This window comes from Hemitrygon akajei, chromosome 17 (assembly GCF_048418815.1).
Source record: "Hemitrygon akajei chromosome 17, sHemAka1.3, whole genome shotgun sequence".
Lineage (NCBI taxonomy): Eukaryota > Metazoa > Chordata > Chondrichthyes > Myliobatiformes > Dasyatidae > Hemitrygon > Hemitrygon akajei.
In genome coordinates, this window is record NC_133140.1 from 59702315 (window position 1) to 59728557 (window position 26243).

The window sequence follows — 26243 nt, forward strand, 5'->3', positions numbered from 1 at the left end:
CTAAGGCTACTGGGGAAAGTTTAAACTGGAATTGTTGGGGGTTGGGAACCGAACTGAAGAGACTGGGGAAAAGCCAGTTGGTTCACAAATAGAGAAAACTTGGAAACAATGAGTGAGGGAGGATAGGCAGGTGAAAGAGAAGGGACGTGCTCAGACGGACGGTTTAAGATGTGTCTATTTTAACGCAAGGAGTATTGTGAACAAAGCGGATGAGCTTAAGAGTGTGGATCAGTACTTGGAGCTGTGACGTGGTGGCCATTACAGAGACTTGGATGGCTCAGGGGCAGGAATGGTTACTTAAGAGTGCCAGGTTTTAGATGTTTCAGAAAGGACGAGGAGGGAGGCAAAAGAGGTGGGGGCATGGCACTGTTGATCAGAGATAGTGTCACGGTTGCGGAAAAGGTGGACACCATGGAGGGATTGTCTACGGAGTCTCTGTGGGTGGAGGTTAGGAACAAGAAGGGGTCAATAACTTTACTGGGTGTTTTTTATAGGTCGCCTAATACTAACAGGTATACCGAGGAGCAGATAGGGAAACAGATCCTGGAAAGGTGTAATAATAACAGAGTTGTCGTGATGGGAGATTTTAATTTCCCAAATATCGATTGGCATCTCCCTAGAGCAAGGGGTTTAGATGGGGTGGAGTTTGTTAGGTGTGTTCAGGAAGGTTTCTTGATACAATATATAGATAAGCCTACAAGAGGAGAGGCTGTACTTGATTTGGTATTGGGAAATGAACCTGGTCAGGTGTCAGATCTCTCAGTGGGAGAGCATTTTGGAGATAGTGATCATAATTCTATCTCCTTTACAATAGCATTGGAGAGAGATAGGAACAGACGAGTTAGAAAAGTGCTTAATTAGAGTAAGGGGAACTATGAGGCTATCAGGCAGGAAATTGGAAGCTTAAATTGGGAACAGATGTTCTCAGGAAAAATTACGGAAGAAATGTGGCAAATGTTCTGGGGATATTTGTGTGGAGTTCTGAATAGGTACGTTCCAATGAGACAGGGAAGTTATGGTAGTTATGTGGTGTTACAAAGGCAGTAATAAATCTAGTCAAGAAGAGACGCTTACAAGAGGTTCAGTGAGCTAGGTAATGTTAGAGATCAGAAGATTATAAGGCTAACAGGAAGGAGCTTAAAAAGGAAATTAGCAGAGCCAGAAGAGACCACGAGAAGGGTTTGACTGGCAGGATTAAGGAAAACCCCAAGGCATTCTACAAGTATGTGAAGAGCAAGAGGATAAGACGTGAAAGAATAGGACCTATCAAGTGTGACAGTGGGAAAGTGTGTATGGAACCGGAGGAAATAGCAGATGTACTTAATGAATACTTTACTTCAGTATTCACTATGGAAAAGTCAAGTCAAGTCTTGGTGATTGTAGTGATGACTTGCAGCAGACTGAAAAGACTGAGCATGTAGATATTAAGAAAGAGGATGTGCTGGAGATTTTGGAAAGCATCAAGTTGGATAAGTCGCCAGGACTGGATGAGATGTACCCCAGGCTACTGTGGTAGGTGAGGGAAGAGATTGCTGAGACTCTGGCAATGATCTTTGCATCATCAATGGGGACGGGAGAGGTTCTGGAGGACTGGAGGGTTGCAGATGTTGTTCCTTTATTCAAGAAAGGGAGTACAGATAGCCCAGGAAATTATAGACCAGTGAATCTTACTTCAGTGGTTGGTAAGTTGATGGAAAAGATCCTGAGATCAGGATTTATCAACATTTGTTTAGGTATAATATGATTAAGAATAGTCAGCATGGCTTTGTCAATGGCTTGTGCCTTACGAGCCTGATTGAATTTTTTGAGGATGGGACTAAACACATTGATGAAAGAAGAGCCCTAGATGTAGTGTATATGGATTTCAGCAAAGCATTTGATAAGGTATCCCAGGCAAGGCTTATTGAGAAAGTAAGGAGGCATGGGATCCAAGGGGACATTGCTTTGTGGATCCAGAACTGGCTTGCCCACAGAAGGCAAAGAGTGGTTGCAGACGGGTCATATTCTGCATAGAGTTCGGTGACCAGTGGTGTGTGTGCCTCAGGGATCTGTTCTGGGACCCTTACTCTTTGTGATTTTTATGAATGGCCTGGATGCAGAATTGGAGGGATGGGTTAGTAAATTTGCTGATGACACAAAGGTTGGAGGTGTTGTGGATAGTGTGGAGGGTTGTCAGAGGTTACAGCAGGACATTGGTAGGATGCAAAACTGGGCTAAGAAGTGGCAGATGGAATTCAATCCAGATAAGTGTGAAGTGGTTCATCTTGGTAGGTCAAATATGATGGCAGAATATAGTATTAATAATAAGACTCTTGGTAGTGTGAAGGATCAGAGGGATCTTGGGGTCAGAGTCCATAGGACGCTCAAAGCAGCTGCGCAGGTTGACTCTGTGGTTAAGAAGACATACAGTGCACTGGCCTTCATCAATCGTGGAATTGAACTTAGCCGAGAGGTAATGTTGCAACTATATAGGACCCTGGTCAGACCCTACTTGGAGTACTGTGCTCAGTTCTGGTCGCCTCACTACAGGAAGGATGTGGAAGTCATAGAAAGGGTGCAGAGGAGATTTACAAGGATGTTGCCTGGATTGGGGGGCATGCCTTATGAAAACAGGTTGAGTGAACTGTTGGACTTGAGTGAACAGGTTGAGTGAACTTGGAGCGACGGAGGATGAGAGGCGACCTGACAGAGGTGTATAAGATGATGAGAGGCATTGATTGTGTGGTTAGTCAGAGGCATTTTCCCAGGGCTCAAATGGTTGCCATAAGAGGACACAGGTTTAAGGTGCTGGGGACTGGGTACAGAGGAGACGTCAGGGTTAAGTTTTTTTTTCCGCAGAGTGTGGTGAGTGCATGGAATGGGCTTCCAGCAACGGTGGTGGAGGCAGATACGATAGGGTCTTTTAAGAGACTATTGGATAGGTACATGGAACTTAGAAAAATAGAGGGCTATGAGTAAGCATAGTAATTTCTAAGGTAGGGAGATGTTCAGCACAACTTTGTGGGCCAAAGGGCCTGTATTGTGCTGTAGGCTTTCTACGGCATCATAACACCATCAATGGAACTGTCAAATATTTTTCTCTTTGAAAACCCGCAGAAAGTGGGAAGTATAACTCCTCTTAGTATTCAAGGGTAAATGTAGAAAGGAAGGTATAATTAGAAAAATCTATTTTATAACGAGTGAAAAGTCAAATCTGTGAGGTTGGGAGAGGTAAGAACCTCTAGAAAAGGGAAGTAAGTCTGACTCATTGTGTTACAGCACAGCAATTAAAACCATTCCACACCTGCACTTAGCTTGCAGCGTTGCAAAATCTTACGAGATCAAGAGATGAAATCATCAACCAAGAGTAAAGTCTAAGCACATCCACATTTTTTAAGCCAAGTTAAACTTCCTCAGAAAATAAGAAATTTCAAATTCTTGATTTGTATATGTCCAGTACTTCTTGCTGTGAGGACCTCTTGCATTTGGAAGTCCAGTTTACTAAATAATATATAGATGTGTAGTGGAGAGTATATTGACTGGTTCCATCACAGCCTGATATGGAAACACTAATGCCCTTAAACGGAAAATCCTACAAAAATTAATGGATACAGCCCAACCCATTATGGGTAAAGCAGATCCACACAAAATGCTGTCACAGGAAAGTAGTATCCATAATCAGGACCCCCAACAGCCAGGACATACTCTCTTCTCGCTGCTACCATCAGGAAGAAGGTACAGGGACCCAAGGACCCATACCATCAGGTTCAGGAACAGTTAAAACTCCTCAACTATCAGGCTCTTGGAACCAAAGGGGGGTAACTTCACTCAACTTCATTTGCACCATCATTGAAATATTCCCACAAACAATGGACTCCCTTTCAAGTACTCTCCATCTCATGTTCTTGATATTTATTGCTTATTTATTTATTTATTATTTCTTCTTTTTCTATTTGCATTGTCTGTGACTTTTGCACAAACAATGGCCCACATTGGTGTAGTTTTTCAGTGATTCTGTTATAGTTATTATTCTATAATGGATTTATTGGCCACAAGAAAATGAATCTCAAGGTTGTACATGGTGACATGTACGTACTTTGACAATAAATTTACTTTGAACGTTGAACATAAGTACATCATCATTCATCAAGTTTCACAGTGTAAACTTAGCTCACCATAAAAATGCTATTATACATTGAGAAGTAGTAGAAGATCACCTTATAGCACTCCAACATTTAAATACTTCCCACAAAGGCAAATACAATCCTAACAAAGAGGAGTATTTTAATCGGGAAATACAAATATATCCTGATATCTGTAAGGAAAGATTTCAATAAAGCTTCCACAAGAATGCAAATACCCACACAAGCACATGTCCAGTATACTGAAAGAATGAATGAAAAGCCATCAGTACTGGATTAGATTTTGTAATTTAAAGAAAACAGTGGTTCTAACAGTTCTTACCATTACTTAGGTGGCATAAACCAAAGGACAATATTGGAAAAATATTGCAAATGCCAGGAGTCTGAAATAGGAACAGAAAGTGCTTCACAGGAGGTTAGCCAGCAATGAGAACAGAAACTGAGCTTAGATTTTAGTTATTTTTTTCTCTTTTTTTTTCCAGTTTTGATGAAAGATTAAGGTTTTAAGATACAGAAACATGCAGGGAGGGGAATGAAGAGAGATTGGACAAAACTCACATGCAAAGGTAAACATGGATAACAAAATTCTCTGCAAAAACTATCACAATCTGATTCACAAAAGAGTTGGAGGAAGTCAGCAGGTCAAGCAGCACCAACAAAGAGAAATAAACCACTGAAGACTTCACTGCCTGTCCAGTTCCTTCCATAGATGCTACCTGACCTGCTGAGTTCCTCCAGTTCATTTGCCTTTTGCTGGAGATTTCCAATGTCTGCAGTCTCTCATTCAAATATACTGACTGGCAAGATGTTGCTGTAGTTAATTATATTTGGTTTAAACTTCCCAAAGCGGTAGGACACATCCATTTCAGTTGTCTTACATTAGTCCATATAGAATGTGCTTTAACTGTAGAAAGAGTGGAATTCCCAGTCTTGAGCATCCTGCCAATATTTAAGCCTCATTTATTCATTACTAACATGTGATCATGATACTGGACAAGAAATGTGCCCTACAAAACTTTACCATCATATTTTAATTACTAAAAAAAAGTGAAGAAAGGAAAATTACTATGTAAAATTGAATGCATTAGGAATTTGCGAAGAATGGTGTGCTGGAGCAGCTCAATGGGACCATCGAGATATGTGGGTAGTGATGGGGTGTGGATGAAAGGAATTGACATCGTTTCATATCGAAACTCTGACTTTCTCTTGTACTTCCATTCTATGATTTATTTATCAATTTAAAATGCATCTGAATATAATCTAGTATCAGCATTAGGAAAGAGAAAGGAATAACTCTGGAATCATTAAAATATACAAAATGAGCGTCATAATTGACATATTTTAATAAAGGCTTCATTGTCTAATCGATTTTACTATTAAATTTATTATTTGTTACAGATAGCTGTATTTTTAAACAAAATTTTGAATAAAATAATTGCACCCAAAGCATTTTACCAATCTGTTGGGATAACAAAACTAGCTGTGTCAAACAGTGTACCACCCTTGCATCCTGTTTTCATGGAAAATGACTGTGGTGAAAATGAACTGCCACATCGTCTGATGCAAGGCTCTCTGGCATGTGTCTAAAACACAAATATTTTCACAATCAATGTTTCCTGCCGTAATGACAGCAATTGTATCCACCCTGTCCAGAGTGCTCAAAGACAATTCATCATACTTTGATAGTTTCTAGGGCTGCCATTTATAATTTATACCCAAATGGCACTTTCATCCTGCAGTGTTTCTGAGTTCATATCTATGCACTCAAAGGGATATTCAGAGTTTGCTTTCGGACCCATACTTTTCACCACTTTGGCCTGATTTTAGTAAGAGCTGCTTACTGCTCTACTGAACCCTCTCTTCACTTCTGCAGGATGTCCCCACCTGGCCGAGTCAATACTCCCCCCCCCCCCCCCCCATTGTATTACTGAGCACTAATTCCAATAGTCAGTGATCAGAGACTCAGTTATATTGACAGGAGGTCGATGCAATTGGGAACTTGAGGATCAGAGATGGCTCACTTAAAAATGCTCATTTTTATTCATCTTCCAGTACAGAATTCAAATGCCGCTGAAGTGAATACAATGCGAATATGATGAATATTCCTCCCGAGAATATTTGTCAAAATGGTAGGACACATCCACTCGAGGTTCTCACAAGTATCAAAAGGGAATAAAATAAATAACTCATTTTGCATTTTGGTAAATCAAAGTTGATTCAATGAGTAAATGGATTGTGTCAATCTGCAGTGTCACAGGGATCATTTTGGTTGCAAGGGGCTTGGTCTCCTTCCCTGTTACAAAGTATACAGGTGAATGCAAGATGAGGTACAGAATGCTCTGATGCATACATCTCCAAACCATGGTAAGAGAGGAGGTGCAGCAGCTAACAGACTGGTGCAGAGCCAACAACCTGTCTCTGAATGTGAACAAAAGAAAAGAGACGGTTGTTGACTTCAAGAGGACATGGAGCGACCACTCCCCACTGAACCTCGACGGTTCCTCGGTAGAGATCGTTAAGAGCACCAAATTTCTTGGTGTTCACCTGGCGGAGAATCTCACCTGGTCCCTCAACACCAGCTCCATAGCAAAGAAAGCCCAGTAGCGTCTCTACTTTCTGCGAAGGCTGGGGAAAGTCCATCTCCCACCTCCTATCCTCATCACATTCTACAGGGGTTGTATTGAGAGTACCCTGAGCAGCTGAATCACTGCCTGGTTCGGAAATTGCACCATCTCGGATCGCAAGACCCTGCTGCGGATAGAGGTCAGTTGAGAAGATCATTGGGGTTTCTCTTCCCGCCATTACGGACATTTACACTACACGCTGCATCCGCAAAGCTAACAGCATTATGAAGGACCCCACGCACCCCTCATACAAACTCTTCTTCCTCCTGCCATCTGGGAAAAGGCACTGAAGCATTTGGGCTCTCACGACCAGACTATGTAACAGTTTCTTCCCCAAAGCTATCAGACTCCTCAATACCCAGAGTCTGGACTGACACCTTACTGCACTATTGTCTTGTTTATTATTTATTGTAATGCCTGCACTGTTTTGTGCACTTTATGTAGTCCTGGGTAGGTCTGTAGTCTAGTGTAGTCTTTTTCTGTGTTGTTTTTTACGTAGTTCCATGTAGTTTTTGTATTGTTTCATGTAGCACCATGCTCCTGAAAAACATTGTCTCATTTTTACTGTGTACTGTACCAGCAGTTATGGTCGAAATGACAATAAAAAGTGACTTGACTTGAAGTGGATTTCCAAAACACATAGTATAGTAACTTACGATGAGGACAGCTTCCAGATTTGGAGAATTTCCTTTGCACTCGCTCTACGGCAAGTATATCCTTTCTTAAAGGGACAACACTACACACAACAGTCCCAGTACAATCCCAACAAGCCTCTAGCGAAGGTAGATGTGGAGATTGGGGAAGATCTCAGGATCATTACAGAACACAAATTTCCAGGGAGTGAGAGTTTTAATTTGAGTGAAGTCATGGGGAAATCAGGGAGGGAATTAAGTTTAAGGAATTAAGTCAGGGAATTAAGTTTTAAGGAGAGGACTCAGTTCGGAGGTTGATTGGAGGTTGGGGGAAGGTAAAAAGAAATTGGGACCTTGAGGATCAGAAAGAGTTAATGGTAAAGGGTTGGAGAGGGTGGGATGGTTGCATAGCAGACAGTGTAACACTTCACATTGCCAGCAATCGGTAGAACTGGTCTCAACTCCCTCCGCTGCCCGTCCTGCCCATGACCGCATGGGTTTCCTCCTACATCCCAAAAACATTCAGGTTAGGAAGATATAGTTCAAGACTGTGGTTTTATCTTACATAGTGTAAACTAGTGGTCACCAACCTTTTTAAGCCCAAGATCCACTACCTCGGCCTCAGTGAAAGGCGAGATCGACTCCAAATTGATAAGTCACACGCATGCGCATTGGGGCATAAAAGACCAGAAGTAAACCCCCGCAAACCAGAAGTAGAAATAATGCATAAGCACCAGGAGTACCCACCCTTTTTTGCACCATGGACCGGTTTAATATTGACAATATTCTTGCGGACCGGCCGACGGGGGGTGGGGGGTGTGTTAAACACGACCTTCGCGGCTCTCGGCACTTAGCTGCTGTCCCGCCCTGCTCACGTTTTTTCTGCAGAAAAAACTCAACGGGTTCGTCTTTAAGTGCAGGGTGCTTGGACGCAAGGTACCGAAGCAGTTTTGAGGGCTTCATTGCCGCATTAGACAGCCTCCAGGCCCGAACTCTATTCTCTGCCCGCCCACCGCCAGACGCCCTGGCCAGGCGCGGCTGGTCGTGGGTGAGGTGACAGGACAAGGTCAGGGCCGGAGGTCCCCGTGCCAGGGCCGTGGCAGTTGCAGTCCAGACAGAGCAACCAACTGAGTGAGGAGAGCGAGAGACCCGCGCCTGCCCCCCTTGTAGGATCTATTAACCGACAAAAGTTTGTTTCAGCAGATCACAACGAGATAGCTGCTCTGATACTTACGAGACCTTGAGCCCGAATTAGGTTATCTGCCAATATTTTAGCACTGGGTTCGCCACGAACATTCGGTGTGCTAAACAGGTACAGAGGCGGCGCCCATCTGTCCACGCTCCGGCCCTGTAGCATCGACACTTCCCGCCGGCCGCACTCCGGGCCAGTAGCATCGGCACTTCCCGCCGGCCGCACTCCGGGCCAGTAGCATCGGCTCTTCCCGCCGGCCGCACATTTAGGTAACTGATGACCTCGCATGGGTTCAAGTTCAACAGTGCCTGTGACAGGGAATGAGGAAAGGTGCAGCTGACTCATATTGTTTCCTCGCGACCCAGTGGTTGGGGACCACTGAAGTACACTGTGTAGTGCGGGGGACCTATACGCATGCGCACTGGGCAGAAAGAACAGAACGAAAACCCCGCGACCCGGAAACAATCTCTCAACAGTATTTGTGTATTTATTTTTCTTCTTTTTTTTTCAGGACATACCAGGAAAGTCTCAAAGATCGACCAGTCGATCAAGATCGACGGGTTGGCGACCACTAGTGTAAACATTAGAGAATGGAGGGTTTCATAGAGGCTCAGTCCATGTTGTTATTCCTCTTTTGTATGAATTCACTTATCTTGTTATGAACATTGCTCACATTCAGATTTGTCTTTGTACTAATTATACCTGTTCTGATCTATAATTATACTCGTATTCTCTGCCCCTCCTTTATGAATATTTCATGATCCCACACTCCACCATATTATCTTGCTCGGTTACTCAACCATGACCCCTAACCAATCCCCCCACCCCACCCTTTTACCCCCTAGCACTACCAGATACTATTGCCTTTCAGTTTCCTTTTCTAGTTTTCAACACAACCATAAACGTGCTACCCTGCAATCACAAAAAAACAGTAATATGCATTCTGGGAAACTACAGTCTACACAGCTTCCTATGATAGCAGAATTGCACTATAATTGGTATGACAGGAAGGAAGGTCCGCCAACAGGAAACCAAGACTTCAGCTGATACATCTGCTCCAGAAAAATAAAAACAGAAACCTAATTAAGTTACCTTGAGTATTATGCTGTAGAACTCAACACCGTTAAATTGGTGAATGATAAGTACCAACATTAACAGTAACAATTTCTTAAAATTTCTGATCTGCAAATGAAGGTTCCTAATTTATCACAATAAAAAACAAGTTTCATTAATTTCCTATACTTAGCTTTGACCTTTTCTAGATATTGTTCTGTTTCCATTTACAGAAGATTCAAATCTATTCTTCCTCGTGTTGAGAAGCAACTGTAAATGATGCTCATCCTAAATATACTTCAATGCAGTGACAAAGATGAAGCTATCCGAGAAACCAAGAGAAAAGTACTGGGCATACTGGCGTCCTTGTTTTCTTGCAGAAGCAGTTGATTGAATATTAAATATGTTAGGCATTTTCAACAATTTGTATAACCAAAATAATAGTAAAACAATTAGAAGATGAGAGGGAAATCCTGAAAATAGGCCAGCCCAGTTTTTGAGAGAAACAGACTGATGAGCTTCCGTCAGTTTGTAAACTCTATTCCCCTTTCCACAAATGCCAGCTAATCTGCTACATATTTCTTCTCCTTTCCTCTCACATTTGCAGCACCTATAGGATTTTGCTTTCCTGCAAGAAAATATCAGTAGGGAGAGAGTTCAAAGGGGAAGCATTACCACCATTTGATCACTTAGTCTGACAAGAAGGGTGTCCATTACCTCCCCCGGACATCATAAAAAGGGAGCAAAATCCTGAATTCCCTGACAAAATTACTGTTTTTCTTTACACCTGCCTTTGCTAAATGTATTTTATTTAGAAATTTGTATAATGCTAAGGAATTGGCTCAACACAAGGAAGATATCTGCACAATTGGAGAAATCTCCTCAGCCAAATTTAGATTCTTGGCCGACCCGAAGCAAAAGGTCAAGGAAAACCTTCCAAATTGCTACACAGATCTGGCAGCAATCTATCAGCAAGAAAAGACAAGCACATCAGGTATTTTAGAACAATAAACAGAGGTTGTATACAGAGGCCCCATCGAATTAGTGGACTCTCAGGTCTGAATATTTGAGAACAATATAGGAAGACAAAGTAACACATTAATCGCGAAGTCCAATTCTTCCATAAGCCAAACTCCATGAAATAAATAGTAGAGAAGGTTAGAAAGTGAATAATGTTATGATTTTTAACTCCAAGACATAAAACTATTTGAAAGAAAACATAAAGCCAGGAGGTGCATGTACTTAGTTTCATTTTTATTTTTAGTGAAGCGTGCACTTACGACGTGGTGGTGTAATGACGTATGCTATCCACATATTTTTACATATAACCTGTAATGATCTATGTAAACAACAAAGAATGCTTAATCAAACAATATTTACTCAAATATTACTGATATATTAAATACATAACACTCTCTGCTTAGCTATAAACTCCAAGTCAATATAGAATGGTACTCAAATCTATATACTATATAATACAACCACTAGATAGACATCCACAGCATAATAAATTTTAAATTGTCCCATTCAGGCCTAAAGCTTTAATCATTTTGGGGGATTTCTTACACCTTTCCTGACAAAGGAGATCACTCTGCTTGGCAGGTGAGACTTGTGGCTGTGAAACAATCTCAGGTTTTGGGGCCTCCACCGTGGTGGTTGTAAGAGTTGGATTTGGAACTACAGGAAGTAGTTCTGACAACTCTGAACATCTTCTTTCTCATTTCTTCTTTCTTCTCCAAGATGTTGTTGGCATTTTCTGAACATCTTAGCATTCTGAACAGTGCATGGCAAGCTGCTCGATCTATTGATCTATTCCAGGCCTCCAGATAAAGCTTCGAGTCAATGCTTTCATTTTGACCACATCTAGATGACCAGCATGTAGCCCCTCCAACACGTTAGCTCTCAGCTTGGATGGTACAACAACATCCAATCCCCACACAAGTCAACTTCCGTTCAAATCAAGTTCATCCCAGCTCTGAATAAAATGGGGAAGATGGTAGTTCTGTTACACATTCCAGCCATTTTGTGTTGCCATGTAGCCCTGAGACGGTGTGGGGGCTTTTCACCATCTCTGCTGTAATAGGGAGACTCTCAATTTGCATGAGGAAGAATACATTCAGAGGATTGCCCTCTTTTGTAAATTTTTCAACTATTTCCTTTTCCAAGGGTAAACGATATAATCCATCAGCATTTCTATGATTGGTTGTCCTTTTGAATTCAATGCTGTAATTGTGTCCTCTAATAAACAGAGCCCTTCCCTGTATTTGTGCTGCTGTTAGTGGAACACCCTTCCGTGGATCGAAAATGGACACCAGTGGCTGATGATCAGTAATGAGGGTAAACTCTCTCCCACAAAGGAAGTGGCTGAAACATTTTACACCCCAAACCAGACTCAGGACCTCTCTGGCAATCTGCGTATAATTTTTCTCTATGGTGGTTAGGGAAACTTGATGCAAAGGCTATGGGGCATTCACATCAGTCACTTATAACCTGGACATGCTGTACATATACTACAGCCAAGCATCACAGGACGATGTGGATCAAAATGCGCAACACATTGTCTGACATCACCATTTCCTTTGCCCTTTGGAAAGCCACCCCACCGTGCTTTGTCCATTGCTTTTTCATCCTGCTCTGTAGTAATGAGTTCAAGAGGCGGAGCACATTAGCCAGGTTTGGCAAAAAGCTGTTATAGTAATTGACATATCTTTAAAAGGACCTCAAATGTGACCGCAACTTTGGTCTTGTGGCATCCACCACTGCTCGAATTTTCTCAGCACACTTGTGTAATCTTTGCCCACTGATGGTATGATCACAGTAAGTGACGCTTGATTTAAAGAATTCAGACTTGTTGCAGCATGCTCTGAGCCCATAATCTTCTACAAAGTTTGTAATCTTTTTAACACCGTCTTGAAATTTTGGAGATATTCCGTGTCATCCTTACCAGTAAAAATGATGTAATTCAGAACATTGAGTGCCTGGGCAGCCTTGCAGCATCTGGTCCACAGCTTTCTGCCAGAGTGTAGGTGTAGATGCTACTCCAAAAGTAAGCCTATTATAGCAGTAGTGTCCTTTGTGAGTTTTATGGAGAAACTCGTTGGACTCTTCTTCCATCTCCATTTGCAGGTAGACTTCAGCCAAATCCACATTGCTGAAGTGTTTCTCTCTAGAAAGTTTTGCAAAGATATTCTCTATCCTGGGCAGGGGGTATTGATCCATTTTCAGTACTAGGTTGATGGTGACCTTAAAATTACCACAGATTCTGGCAGACCCATTTTTCATGGCTACTGGGACCATTAGTGTTGCCAATGGGCCCCACTCAACCTTGGAAAGAATACCTTCAGCTCCATGCGATCCAGTTCACAGGCCTCTTCATCACAGATGGTAAGAGGGACTGGACGGGTTTTGGAAAACTTGAATGTGGCATTTTCATTTAACACTATTTTACCATTTAACACTATGTTTGAGTTTTCCAGTGCCATCCTTGAACACGACTGTAGCATCAACCAGTACCTTCCTTAATTCACTTTCAGTTGACTCCATTGCAGGGGATACAGCATGCAAATAGTGGATGGATCTCCAATCAAATTGTAGTTGTCTCAGCCAATCACGAACCCACACTGCAGCTTGTTGGTTGTTGTATTTCACTGTTACAAATGTCAGTCCATCAGGAGTTATCTTTTCTCCAGTACAGGTTCTTAGCTGGATATCTGCAGGCTTCAGTTTGGTATCTATGAAATGTAGCTCAAACTCATTTTGTGGAATAACTGAAACAGCCGAGCCAGTGTCCAATTCCATTTTAATTAATCTGCCATTCACTTCTGGTATAAGCCATATTGCTCGTCTCCTGTTAGCTTTCACACTGTTCATCTCAAGGCTACGCAGTCCTGTGTCACTCTCACCGTTATTGGATTTTTCATCAGCAGCACATAGATTAATGTTAAAATTGTTTAATAGCTGCTTTCTACTTTCAGCAAGGAGTACATTTTTAATTAGAAATCTTTAGTTTTAGTTAATTATCAGTCACTAAATCTAAAAATTGCAAACAGTGGTTTGACAAAAAATATCAGAATTGTTTCAGTTAGTGCTTTCCCACCCCAAAACAACAATCAATCCAATGTAAAGAAACACTTAGAACTGATATTACCACTGAAGGTTCGGTTATTCAAAAAGATTTCCAAAAGGAATGAACTTCCACTGTTTAGGTAAAATTCTCTTGGTGTGTGCAGCTTTACAAAATACAGGAAAGATTTGATCTTTAACTACATTTTCTCTCAGTCACAAAATTTCTTCCCACAATGTGTTATTTATCAAGAGCTTATCATTAATTTTCTATAACTTGTAAGGAGGGGCAAAAGATCCATAAATTTCCCATTGATAAGAGGGTGGGAATTAAGAATTGGGATTCAACTTTGCTTGGTATTGTTCTCAATCAAGATAGTCCTGCAATGTGGTATACAGATCTAAAAACAATAAACCACCATAACAATACTTATTTCACCACTTACCACTTTTAGTACAATAGGAACATTTTAATGGAAACACTCTGGTTGCAGACAAAAAATATTATCCAGCCATCCTCAGTGGTCAATGAACTCTGGAAATGACCGTTGAATAAACTTAACACAAAGTCCTAAATCAATTATATTGTGTTCTACATGATGGAATGATTTTGTCTGTTACTCCTATCCAACCCTTGCAACTTCCACATAAATTGATTTACCTAACTATCCATTATTATTTCACAGCAGGGTGGCACTGTAACTACAGAATAAATTGACTATTCTCCGAAGAGTTATTTCCATTTTCAACTGTCCTCCCAGGCCTTTGCTCAACTTTGCAAAGGTTGAACTGGATGTTTTCAGTTTGCATATAGAAAGTGAAGTTGTGATTTTGCATGCAGTTGATGGGGGAGAATTCTTGGGGAAAGGTGGAAGTGATTGCTTGAACAGAGAACAGAGAATCCATTACTGACACCTCACTAGCCATGGACTAGTCAAGTAAAGCAACCAGAGACCACGGCCTCAAAGCAGACTGCTGCAAGGGTGCAAAACAGATTCCAATTATGCTGAAGTTAGCACTTTACTGGAGCTATCTGGACTAACTTGATGTACAGCATTTTAAAAATATCATTTTCCAAGGATTTATCAAATCCAAATTCTTCTTTAAAAAAAAGCATTTTAGTGCTTGCTTGAAATAATCATGCTCTCTGCACTATTCTTCAACTAAAAAGATAAATCAAAACCCAACCATAAGCTTCCATTAAAGAGTTTTTTGGTCATCTTCTGAAAAAATCAATTTACCATTCAAATAATAGAGGATGTTCTGTCAACAGTATATCAGACCTGAAAATCCCACACACAATGCAACAAAAGCATATTCCATCAAAATAAGCAGACTTGTCCTTTCTTTCTCTTCCAAAAGAAAATTATTTATCAGAACTTTGACATTACAAGTTAGAATCATTATCATTTATAAGTTCACATCAGTGTTAGGATGGACATTAGCACTTGTGTAATAGATAGGATACTTTCTTTCTACTTTAATGACAAACAGATTCACAAATCTTCAAGTCTGAGGTAAACACAACTCCATGTAAAAAGGTAATAATAAACATTACTCAAGCAAAATATTAATCACTCTGATTTTAAAGAGGTTTTAAAACCATGGTTCACTACTACAAAGGATTTGATATGATCATTTAAGTAAACAGATCAAAATCTAATAAGGCATGCCTCGTAACTGTAGGTATAGCAATACTCAAAGCAGCAAGGGATATGGAACAAAAAATCGGGGAGCTGCCGATAACGAAGAATGCAACTGATCATCTTAAAGTTGGACGGAGTGGTAGCAGATGGAATTTAATCCAGACAAGTGTGAGGTAATGCACTTTGTTATGTCAAACACTGAGAGGATATACCATAAATGGCAGAGACCTCAGAAGTGTTGATGTACAGATAGACCTTAGAGTGACAGTTCACAGTTTCCTGAAAATTATGACACAGGTGGATAGGGTAGTTAAGACGTTATTTGGCATGCTTGCCTTCATAAGTTGCAGCACTGAGTACAAGAGTTAGAAAGTCACATAGTAGCTATACAAACCATTGGTTAGGACATAGCAAATAGTCAGTCAATTCCCACGGCAGGCAAGTCTAAAACTTAAAGACGGATTTGAAATGTGAGTGGAAAACTTACTTTAATGGAGATTTGAGGGGCAATTGGAAATAGGTACAATCAGTACTGCACTTGAATGCCTTCTTACTTTCAATTCAATTGCAGAAGGCAAACAAGAACACACACAGTCTGTATAGACACCTCTACTTACTATCGACTAAAGTCTATTAAATTGGATGAAGGGTAAAAACAGCAACAGATTTGACTCAAACTGGGTCTTGTTTATGTCAAGCAAATTAACATGATTGCCTTGGCATGGCTTTTTAACCTCTGGGCTGGACTTTGAGCGAATCCCTCAGGATGAAGGATGGCTTCCTTCCACCCTGTTCTATGAGTTCTGAGGTGACTGATGAGGCTAATATGGAAACTGTACATTTCCACACGAGGAGGAATGGGTGGGTGAATAGCTTGTAAGGTGGTGGTGCTCCTTCCACTGTTTACACGGGCTCAGTGTGCCCCCAACACACGGGCTCGATGTTTACAGCACCTTCCCAAAAGCATCTCCACTTTTACTGGTTATAGGCCAGGAATTCCCAGGAGCTGTGGGGGAATTTGCATTTTTCCACACAGGGTTTGAGTACATTGATGAATATTTTCCTCTCTCTACCTAGTAATCAGATCCTGTGACAGAATTCAAAATAGAGCATCTGTTTCTGGAGTCTGGTGTCAGGCATGTAAACTACACGACCTACCCACAGGAGTCGACCAAGTGTAATTAGAGTCTCAATGGCAGGAATGTTGGCTGGAACAGGACATGGACACTGGGTTACTTATCTTTCCAGTGTAATTGGAGGACTTTGCAGAGATAGCGCTGGTTGCAAGTTTCCAGTACCTTGAGCCATCATCCGTAGGTTGTCCATTTAGGAAAGGAGAAATCACAGCTGTTTGGTAAACTGTGGGTTTTATGCCAGATTTGAGGGCTTCATCTCCAAATGTCCTTTTAGTCAGAGACTCAGAGCTTACAGCATGGAAACCATAAGATATAAGAGCAGAATTAGGCCATTTGGCCCATCCAGTCAGCTCCGTCATTTCATCATGAGTTGAAAGAGGCCCTTCAATCCAAATTGTCCATGCTAGCCAAGGTGCCTTCCTAAGCTAGTCCCATTCACCTGCATTTGGCCCATTTCTCAATAAAACTATCCTATTCACAAACCTGTCCAAATGTCTTTTAAGTGTTGCACAGGAAGTATGGTGAGTTAGGGAAGAGGGTGAATAGCAGAACCTCAAAGGTAGTAATTTCAAGGTAGCATGACCTGCTAGTTAGGGCAGGAATAGGATGATAGTACAGATGAATAATTAGATGAACAATTGGTACAGGGTCAGGGTCTCAGATTTCTGGATCACTGGGATCTCTTCGGCAGAAGGTATGGCCTGTACAAAATGGACAGGTTACACCTCAACCCGAGGGGGATCAATATCCTTGCTGGCAGGTTGGCTCCAGCTGTTGGGGAGGGTTTAAACTAATTTGGCAGGAGGACAGGAACTGGAGTGATAGAGCTGAGGGTGAGGCAGTTGATGTACAATTAGGTGAAGAGTGTAGTGAGCCTGTGAGGAAGGACAGGCAAACGACAGGACAAAATTGCTGTCAGTGGGATGAGTTAAAATGTAACAGGGCTAAAATCTTAAAGGGTGATGAATACGGGACTGAAGGTATTATATTCAAGTGCATGCAGTATTCAGAATAAGGCAGATGATCTTGTAGCGCAATTAGAGTTGGGCAGGTTTTGACATGTGGGCATCATTGAGTCGTGACTACAAGAAGATCACAGATGGGAGCTTAACGTCCAAGTATCAAAAGGACCGGCAAGTAGGCAAAGAGAGTGAGGCAGCTCTGTTGGTTAAAAAAACAATATAAAATCCTTAAAAAGAGGTAACATAGGGATGGAAGATGTAGAATCCTTGTGGGCCGAGCTAAGGAACCGCAATAGTAAAATGACCCTAAATAGTAAATGTGAGTTTCTGAAAAGTAGCCAGGATGTGGGATATTAATTATAATGTGAGATAGAAAAGGCATGTAAAAAGTGCAATGTTATAATAGTCATGGGGGATTTCAATTGGGAAAATCAGACTGGCACTAGATCCCAAGACGGGGAATTTGTAGAATTCTTACAAGAGCAGCTTGTGAATGAGCCCACCAGGGGAAAGGCAGTTCTAGATTTGGTGTTATGCAATGAACCAGATGTGATTAGGGAGCTTAAGGTAAGGGAACCGCTAGGAGAAAGTGATCATAGTATGATAGAATTCACCCTGCAGTTTGAGAGGGAGAAGATAAAGTCAGATGTATCAGTATTATAGTGCAGTAAATGGAATTACAGAGGCATGAGAGAGCAGCAGGCCAAAGCTGACTGGAAGGGGGCCGTGTCAGGGATGATGGCAGACAGCAATGTCTGGAGTTTCTGGGGGCAATTTGGAAGGCAAAGGTTAAGTAGTATTCTAAAGGGAATATGCGGTAATCATGGCTGACAAGGGAAGTCAAAGAAAGCATAAAAGCAAAAGACAGGGCATACAATAATAGTGGGAAGTTAGAGGATTGGGAAGCAGGTAATAACCAACAGAATTCAACTAAAAAGCCAATAATGTGAAAGAAGATACAAAATGGGTTTTTTTCCAGATAGATAAAGAGTAAAAGAGAGGTGATAGTGGGTATCAGACTGCTGGAAAATAACGCTAGAGAAAGCAATAGGGCACAAAGAAATGGTAGACATACTACGTAAGTATTTTGAGCCAGTCTTCACTGTGGGAGACACTAGTAGTATGCCAGAAATTCAAGAATGTCAGGGCTAGAAGTGAGTGAAGTTGCTAGGGAAGCTGAAAGTTTGGAAGGTATACAAGTCACCTAAACCAGATGGACTACATCCCAGGATTCTGAAAGAGGTAGCTAAAGAGATTGTGGAAGCAGTAATCATGATCTTTCAAGAATTACTTGCTTCTGGAATGGTTCCAGAGGACTGAAAAATTGCAAATGTCACTCCACTCTTTCAGAAGGGAGGATTTCAGAAGAAAGGAAACTTTAGGCCAGTTAGCATGACATCAATGGTTGGGAAGATGTTGGTGTTGTTTGTTAAGGATGTGGTTTCAGGATACTTGGAAGCACATGATAAAATAGGCCTTAGTCAGCATGGTTTCCTTTAGGGGAAATCTTGCCTGACAGTTCTGTGGGAATTCTTTGAGGAAATAACAAGCAGGATAGAGAAAGGAGAGTTGGTGGAGGTTGTTCACTTGAATTATCAGAAGGCCTTTGATAAGGTGCCATACTTCAGGCTGTTTAAAAAAGGATAAGAGCCCATGGTATTACAGGAAACATACTAACATGGATAGAAGATTGGCTGATTGACAGGAGGCAAAGAGTGGGAATAAAGGGGGCTTATTCTGGTTGGCTGCCAGTAACTAGTGATGTTCCACAGGGGTCGGCATTGGTACCAATTCTTTTCACATTGTATGTCAATGATTTGGATGACGAAATAAATAATGTTGTGGCCAAGTTTGTAGGTGGAGGGGCAGAAAGTGTTGAGGAAGCAGGATGTACGCAGAAGAATTATGAGAAATTGGGAAAATGGGTAAAGAAGTGGCAGATGGAAAACAGTGTTAGGAAGTGTTCGGCTATGCACTTGGTAAAAGGAATAAAGGTGCAGACTATTTTCTAAACAGGAAGAAAATATAAAAATCTGAGGTATAAAAGGACTTGGCAGACTTTGTGCAGGATTCTCAAAAGGTTAATTTGCAGATTGAGTCAGTGGTAAGAAAGAAATGCAATGTTAGCATTCATTTTGAGAGGACTAGAATACAAAAGCGAGGATGTAATGCTGAGAGGCTTTATAAGACATTGGTCTGACTGCACTTGGGAGTATTGTCAGCAGTTTTGGGTCCCTTATCTATGAAAAGATGTGCTGGCCTCTTGGAGAGGGTACAGAGGAGGTTCATGAGAATGATTCCAGGAAAGAAAGGGTTAACATTTGAGAAGCATTTGATGGCTCTGAGTCGGTACTCGTTGGAGTTTATGAGAATGAGAGGGATCTCATTTAAACCTATTGAATATTGAAAGGCCGCGATAGAGTAGATGTGGAGAGGACGTTTCCTATAGTGAGTGAGCCAAGGACCAGAGGGCACAACATCAGAACAGAGGGATGACATTTAGAAAATAAATTAGGGGAATTTTTTAGCCAGAGGGTGGTGAATCTGTCAAATTCGTTGCCATGGACAGTAATGGAGGCCAAGTCATAGAGTACATTTCAAGCAGAGGTTGATAAGTTATTGATGTGTTATCCTCTGTATGGAAAAACTTGTCTCTCAGGTCCCTCTCACTTTAAACCCATGCCCTCTAGTTCCAGACAATTCTACCCTCCGAAAAAGACTGAGCATGAGCGTTTACCTCTTTGCTCTACCCCCCATGTTTTTATGTACTAAGGTCACCCTCAACCAGGGAAGACAGTCCCAGCCTATCCCATCTCTCCTTACCTCAGGCCCTCCATGAAGGGACATGGATGAAAAATTTGTATTAAGATAGTATTAAATTCCAGTTTTCATTTTCAAAATAAAATAATTTTCAAATCTATATTTGATGACAAACTATTTTCATTTTTTGTTGATATAATTGTCATAAGCTGTAATTTTAGCTGATGTGATAATTTCCAAACCTTCTGTATAAAGAATCTTGATTCATTTTTACATTGTATCATCCCATGCATCTGTAAAAATCAAATTAATTCGCTGCTGACTAGTCACTTACAGCATGTGACCATTCAACTAGTTCAAACTCATAAACAAACATATATAATGCCCAGCTAGAATATCTGTCACTTTAGAATGAAAAACTTTGAAAGCCTAAATGTCAATGTTAAACATGCTGCACATTTTATGTGGAGATAAAGACAGAAATAATTGCTCCAACTTGCAAGCAAGCAGACACGCACACACACCCACATCCTTCCTATGGGCAACCAGAACTGAACATAAGACTTCAAGTGTGGTCCAATCAGAGTTTTATAGAGCTGTAACATTATCTCACAGCTCTTGAATTCAACCCTCTCTACTTAATGAAGATTAACACACCATACACCTTCTTAACCACCCTATAAACTTGCACAGCAACTTTGAGCAAGCTATTGACCTTTCCTCCACATTGCTAAGAATCCCATGCCACGGATCCCATGCCTCACAACTTTCAGGATGAGCCAATCATGGGGAATCTAGGTCAAATCCCTTACTGAGATCCATATACAACACCTCCACCACTTATCCTTCATCAAAAATCTCCATCGAGCTTGTGACGCATGACCTGCCCCTCATAAAACCATGCTGATTGTCCCTAATAAGACAATCCTTCTCCAATTGCTCGTAAACCTTCACCCTAAGAATCCTCTGCATTAGTTCAGCATGCACTGGTCTACAATTCCCAGAATATCCTTATTACCTTTCTTGAACAAAGGAATAACATTTTCCACCCTCTAATCCTCTGGTACTACTCCTGCAGCCGGGAGTTTGCAAAGATCATTGTCAACACCCCAACAATCTCTTCCCTCACTTCTTGTAGTAATCTGGGGTACATTCCAACTAGCCCCGGAGGCTTCTCTATCCTAAAGCTTCTCAGAAGCTTCAACCCATTCTCTTTCTTAACCTCATCATGCTCCAGCACATTAGCCTGTTCTATGCTGATCTCAAAGTACCTCTCCCTGGTGAACACTGAAGCAAAGTATTCATTGAGGACCTCCCTATCTCTTTCACCTTCAGGGACATGCTCCCCCTTTATCCCTGATTGGTTCAGACCTCACTCCAGTCACTTTCCTGTTCTACACACGTATAGAACATCTTGGGGTTTTCCTTAATCCTATTCACCAAGGCCTTCTCAAGTCCCCTTCCAGCTCTACTACGTCAGAGGAAATAGGAGCAGGAGTGGGCCATCTGGCCTGTCGAGCCTGCTCCGCCATTCAATAAGATCAGGGGCTACCTGCCTGTCTTTTCCCCATAACCCTGAATTCTCCTATGTCAAGGGTAGTTCCTTCCTCTCTGCCTTATAACTCTCAAGTGCCCTGTTAAGGAGTATTCTAAACTTATGTGAATATAGCAGATATTAACTCAAGCAGGAGCCAATCTTCAGTCTTTATTGTAAATTGCAAGCAGTAAATCAAAGTTAAAAGCACAGGCTGGCCCGCACTCTAAAAGATTGCATGTGCATCAGCCAAACATTAAGACAATGGGATCTAGTTAATTGCCCTGCATCAACTATGGGTTTAAAGAATTTGCACCATAGTAACATTGTGAACATTATGTAAATTCAGAGAAGTTTGCAATTAGTTTGTCTCAGCAAAGGTAGACATGCAATTCAAAGGGAATATTGTCAACCCAAAGATTTAAAGTAAATGATGTCATTGTAACTATTGAACCTGTATTGAATTGTCTACCGTTACCATTGATCTTAAGGATATAAAAGTACGATGTACTTCTGGATTGGAGAGACTGTTCCATGACTGTCTCCTGAAGAATGCTTGTTATGATGAATAAAGACTTCTATATCACCAGCTTTAGTAACTTCCATCACAGTCACAACAAGCTCTCTCTGATTTTTGCTTTCTAAACCTTAAGTATGCTTCTTTTTTCCTCTTGACTAAATGTTCCACCTCATTTGTCAACCATGATTCCTTAACCCTAGCATCCTTTCTAGAACTCCATGTAAGTGCTCCCTAAACAACTTCCATATTTCTGTTGCACATTCCCCTGAAAACATCATTCCCAATTTATGCTCCCAAGTTCTTGCCTAATACCATTGTCATTAGCCTTCCCCCAATTTAATACTTTCCCATACTATCAGCTCCTAACCTTGTTTGTGGTCAGGGAGTTGTGGTCACAATCTCTCAAATGCTCACCTACCAAGAGGTCTGTCATCTGACCAGATCCATTGCCTAATAATAGCTCTAGTATGACCTCTCCTCTCATCCGCCTGTCCACATCCAACAAATCTAACTCTTTTGCACTAAGAAGGTGCCAATCAATATCAAGAAAGCTGAAACTACCCATGACAACCATCCTATTATTTTGCACATTTCCAAAATCTGCATCCCAATTTACTCCTCAATGTCACTGTTGCTTTTGGAGGACCTACAGAATACTCTCAATAGAGTCGTTTCTCTCTTCCTGTTTCTGACGTCAGCCGATGCTGACTCAGTGGGTAATCCCTCCACAACATCCTCCCTTTCTGCAGTTGTGACACTTCCCCTGATTAGCAATGCCACTCCCCCAGCTCTTTTACGAGGAGGATGAGAGGTGACTTGCCAGAGGTCTACAGGAGTGGACAGCCAGAGACACTCTCCCAGGGCAGAAATGGCAAATACAAGACCCTAACTTTAAGGTGTTGGGAGGAAAATACAGGGGAAATGTCAGAGGTAGTTTCTTTTACATATGAAGAGTGGTAGGTGTGTGGTATACTCAGCCAAGGGTGATGGTGGTAGAGGCAGATACATTCGTGACATCTGAAAGACTTTTGGAGAGGCACATGGATAAAAGAAAATTGGAGGGCTATGTGCGAGGGAAGGGTTAGTTTGATCTTGGACTGGGTTAAAGGATCAGCACAGCATAAGACCATAAATCAGAGGAGCAGAATTAGGCCATTCAGCCCATCAAGTCTGCTCCGCCATTCCATCATGGCTGATCCCGGATCCTGGATCCCACTCAGCCCCCTACACCTGCCTTCTCCCCATATCCATTGATGCACTGACCGACCAGGAAACTATCAATTTCCACCTTAAATATACCCACAGACTTGGCCTCCACTGCAGTCTGTGGCAGAGCATTCCACAGATTTACTACTCTCTGACTAAAAAAAATTCCTACTTATCTCTGTTCTAAAAGGTTGCTCCTTTGTTTTGAGGCTGTGCCCTCTAGTTCTGGATACCCCCGCCACAGAAAACATCCTCTCCACATCCACCCCATCTGGTCCTTTCAACATCATGGGCCAAAGGGCAGGTATTATCCTGTACTGTTCAGTGTTGTATGTAATTAGTAAAATGGTTGATGAGTGTGCTTGCGTAGTACTCAGAGAAACAAGATTCAGCTCAACTGGATTCATTTCCTTGAGTTTGCTCTGCCAGGCGAAAGCTCTTCCCAGCACTGTGGTATTTCTCATAAACTGAACTCAGTCCATATCCTGATTCTCATTTATGCAGATCTTATCTTTACAGTTATATTTTAATAGAGCACTCACCATAGCTACCAATGTAACAAAGACAAAATTCACATCAAGAATCTGCAATTTTTATTGTTCTTTCTAACAAAAAGTTAGTTTGATGAAGTTTTATTGAACCAATGGCTCCACAAGCCCAATATGATGGCGAGACTATCTCAAACTCCCGGACGGTTCAGCAACAAATGGACCTGTTAAATAAACTTCTTCACCCAGCCATCAAGTTCAGTAATCTTTTCCACCCAGCAAACAACCATGACCATGTGGGATACAAGTCGGAAATGCATCTTTGTTTAAAAAAAAGGATGTTCGCTCCAATTTCTTTTGTATTGGTCAAGTCCGCGATGTCTGATTGACATAAAACAGGAATTCTGAAGTTATCATATCAGAGCAGAATCAAAAACGGGTTCCCCATCAGCCTAGTTTGGGCGGGGACGGGTTGTGGTAGGGAGTGGAAATGGGTCCCATTACTACCCAATCCCGCCAAAAGGTTTCGGCCCGAAACGTCGACTGTACTCTTCTCCATAGATGCTGCCTGACCTGCTGAGTTCCTCCAGCATTTTGTGTGTGTTGCTGGAATTTCCAGCATCTGCAGATTCTCTCCTTTTTCCCCATTACTACCCTCCTCGTAGATTTGCATGATCTTAGTGAAATATCCTAAATGCCAACTGAAATGTTTGCATCGTCATATACAGGTATATTAACCTTACAAAATGATATTCTGGACTTTTGTGAAACACATTGAGAAAAAAATCGATTCAAACCAACCACACTGCGTAGTAGAACTTGAGGATGGAAGGGTATTTCTGGGACCATATAATGTTAACTTTGATTTCAGAGATCATGGAATAAACTACTTCCATCCGTTAGTCGCAACAAATTACCCGTAAACTTTCATTACACACGTGTTTCGAGAGCATTTTCAAAGTTGAGAAGGGGCTCGCTGCTTTCGAGGCAGGGGTGGGGTTAAGAGCAGGGAAGATTGAATTGTGCGATTTTAAAAGAAACGCTTCTCGCATTCCCGAGAGGGGGCACACGGTTACATCACTGGAAAAAGTTACTGCAGCCACAACTTTCCCTGATGAACGAGTGCCCGGGAGAAATCACCACACGCCACTAACAACACTCACCCGCCAAGAGGGAGAGCGGCAAGAGCAGCCAGTAGAAGAAGCCGCTCAGCACCTGTAGCTCCATCCTCACGGGCACCGGCCTCTCGCTGCCCAATTACTCCACACACTGCTCTCAAGTCAGGAAACCATCACCGACCGACGGCAACCTCCTTTACTGAACTGTCATGCCCCGGGGCTGCGGGCAGCACAAGCACATGTGCGGCTGCAGTGGGCTGAGGTTCCGGTTCGTCCTCACCGACTCCTGGCAATGCTCACATCCCACCAGTAAGCCCCCTCATTTGGAGCGAACGGACGCACGCCCCGGCTTCATCCCACCTCCCAACGCGGGCGAAGGAGTGAAGTGCATTTGACAAACTTGGCTTGCTCAGGAGTGTCAGCCGGGCTCCTCCCGCCTCGGCACGTCTCAGCGCCAGAGTGGGCGGATCGGTGGCGCTGAACTCCTCTCGGCTATTGCCAGTAAACTCCGAGAAACCAACCAGGTCCAGTAACTTCCCTGGCTGTAGCCGGCTGGAATTGGCGACACGAGATGCTGCTAAAATAAAAGTGCAGCCTTTCTGGAGCGGGGTAACGTCACTAACGTCAAACTTCGGTTGCAGCCTCGGTAATGATCCCCTGACAGGAAAACCTGACAGATGTTTCACAGGTTTCCACTTTGAATGATATCGCCACCTACTGAGGGAATTACTTGTTTGTTCAATAGCGGCTGTCAATAAACTAGGAACACCTCACCCCACCCCCGCATTTCCCTTTCCATTTTCTTACCGTCTCATAATAAGGATAAACGAACATCAATCCGCCGGTTTTAATAACTTGGTAGACGGTTTCACAACCCCGTGACGCTGCCGCATTATAGTCCGTTTTTATCACTTGAACGTTTCTTCTTGCTCTGCCGTGCGTCGTTGTTTTCACGGTGGACGCTATACTTAATGATGTATTTATTATCGTGTATACAGTTTACTCTGTAGGCTTCATGCTGGCAAGGAACTGCATTGATCGGGCGTATTTGGCATAAACTAAACTGAACCTGCAGCCTGTGTAAACCAGAGCACGTGCAACTTGGCTGCCGATGTCCTCTTTCCAAATCCCACTCAGCTTCACCAGCCAGAGAAAATCTGGCACCCTAACCAGGCGCCCAAAGCTGGAG

The 26243-nt window shown here is 42.1% G+C and overlaps 1 protein-coding gene across 1 annotated transcript in view; it reads right to left on the minus strand.

Annotated features, from left to right (window-relative positions):
- Positions 1-25709, minus strand: part of piezo1 (piezo type mechanosensitive ion channel component 1 (Er blood group)) — a 285867-nt gene extending 260158 nt beyond the window's left edge. Inside the window, exon 1 of the mRNA XM_073070242.1 lies at positions 25100-25709. Coding sequence (XP_072926343.1) covers positions 25100-25163 — 64 coding nt within the window. The 5' untranslated portion in view covers positions 25164-25709. The remainder of the gene's footprint in view (positions 1-25099) is intronic.
- Positions 25710-26243: the final 534 nt, after the last annotated feature.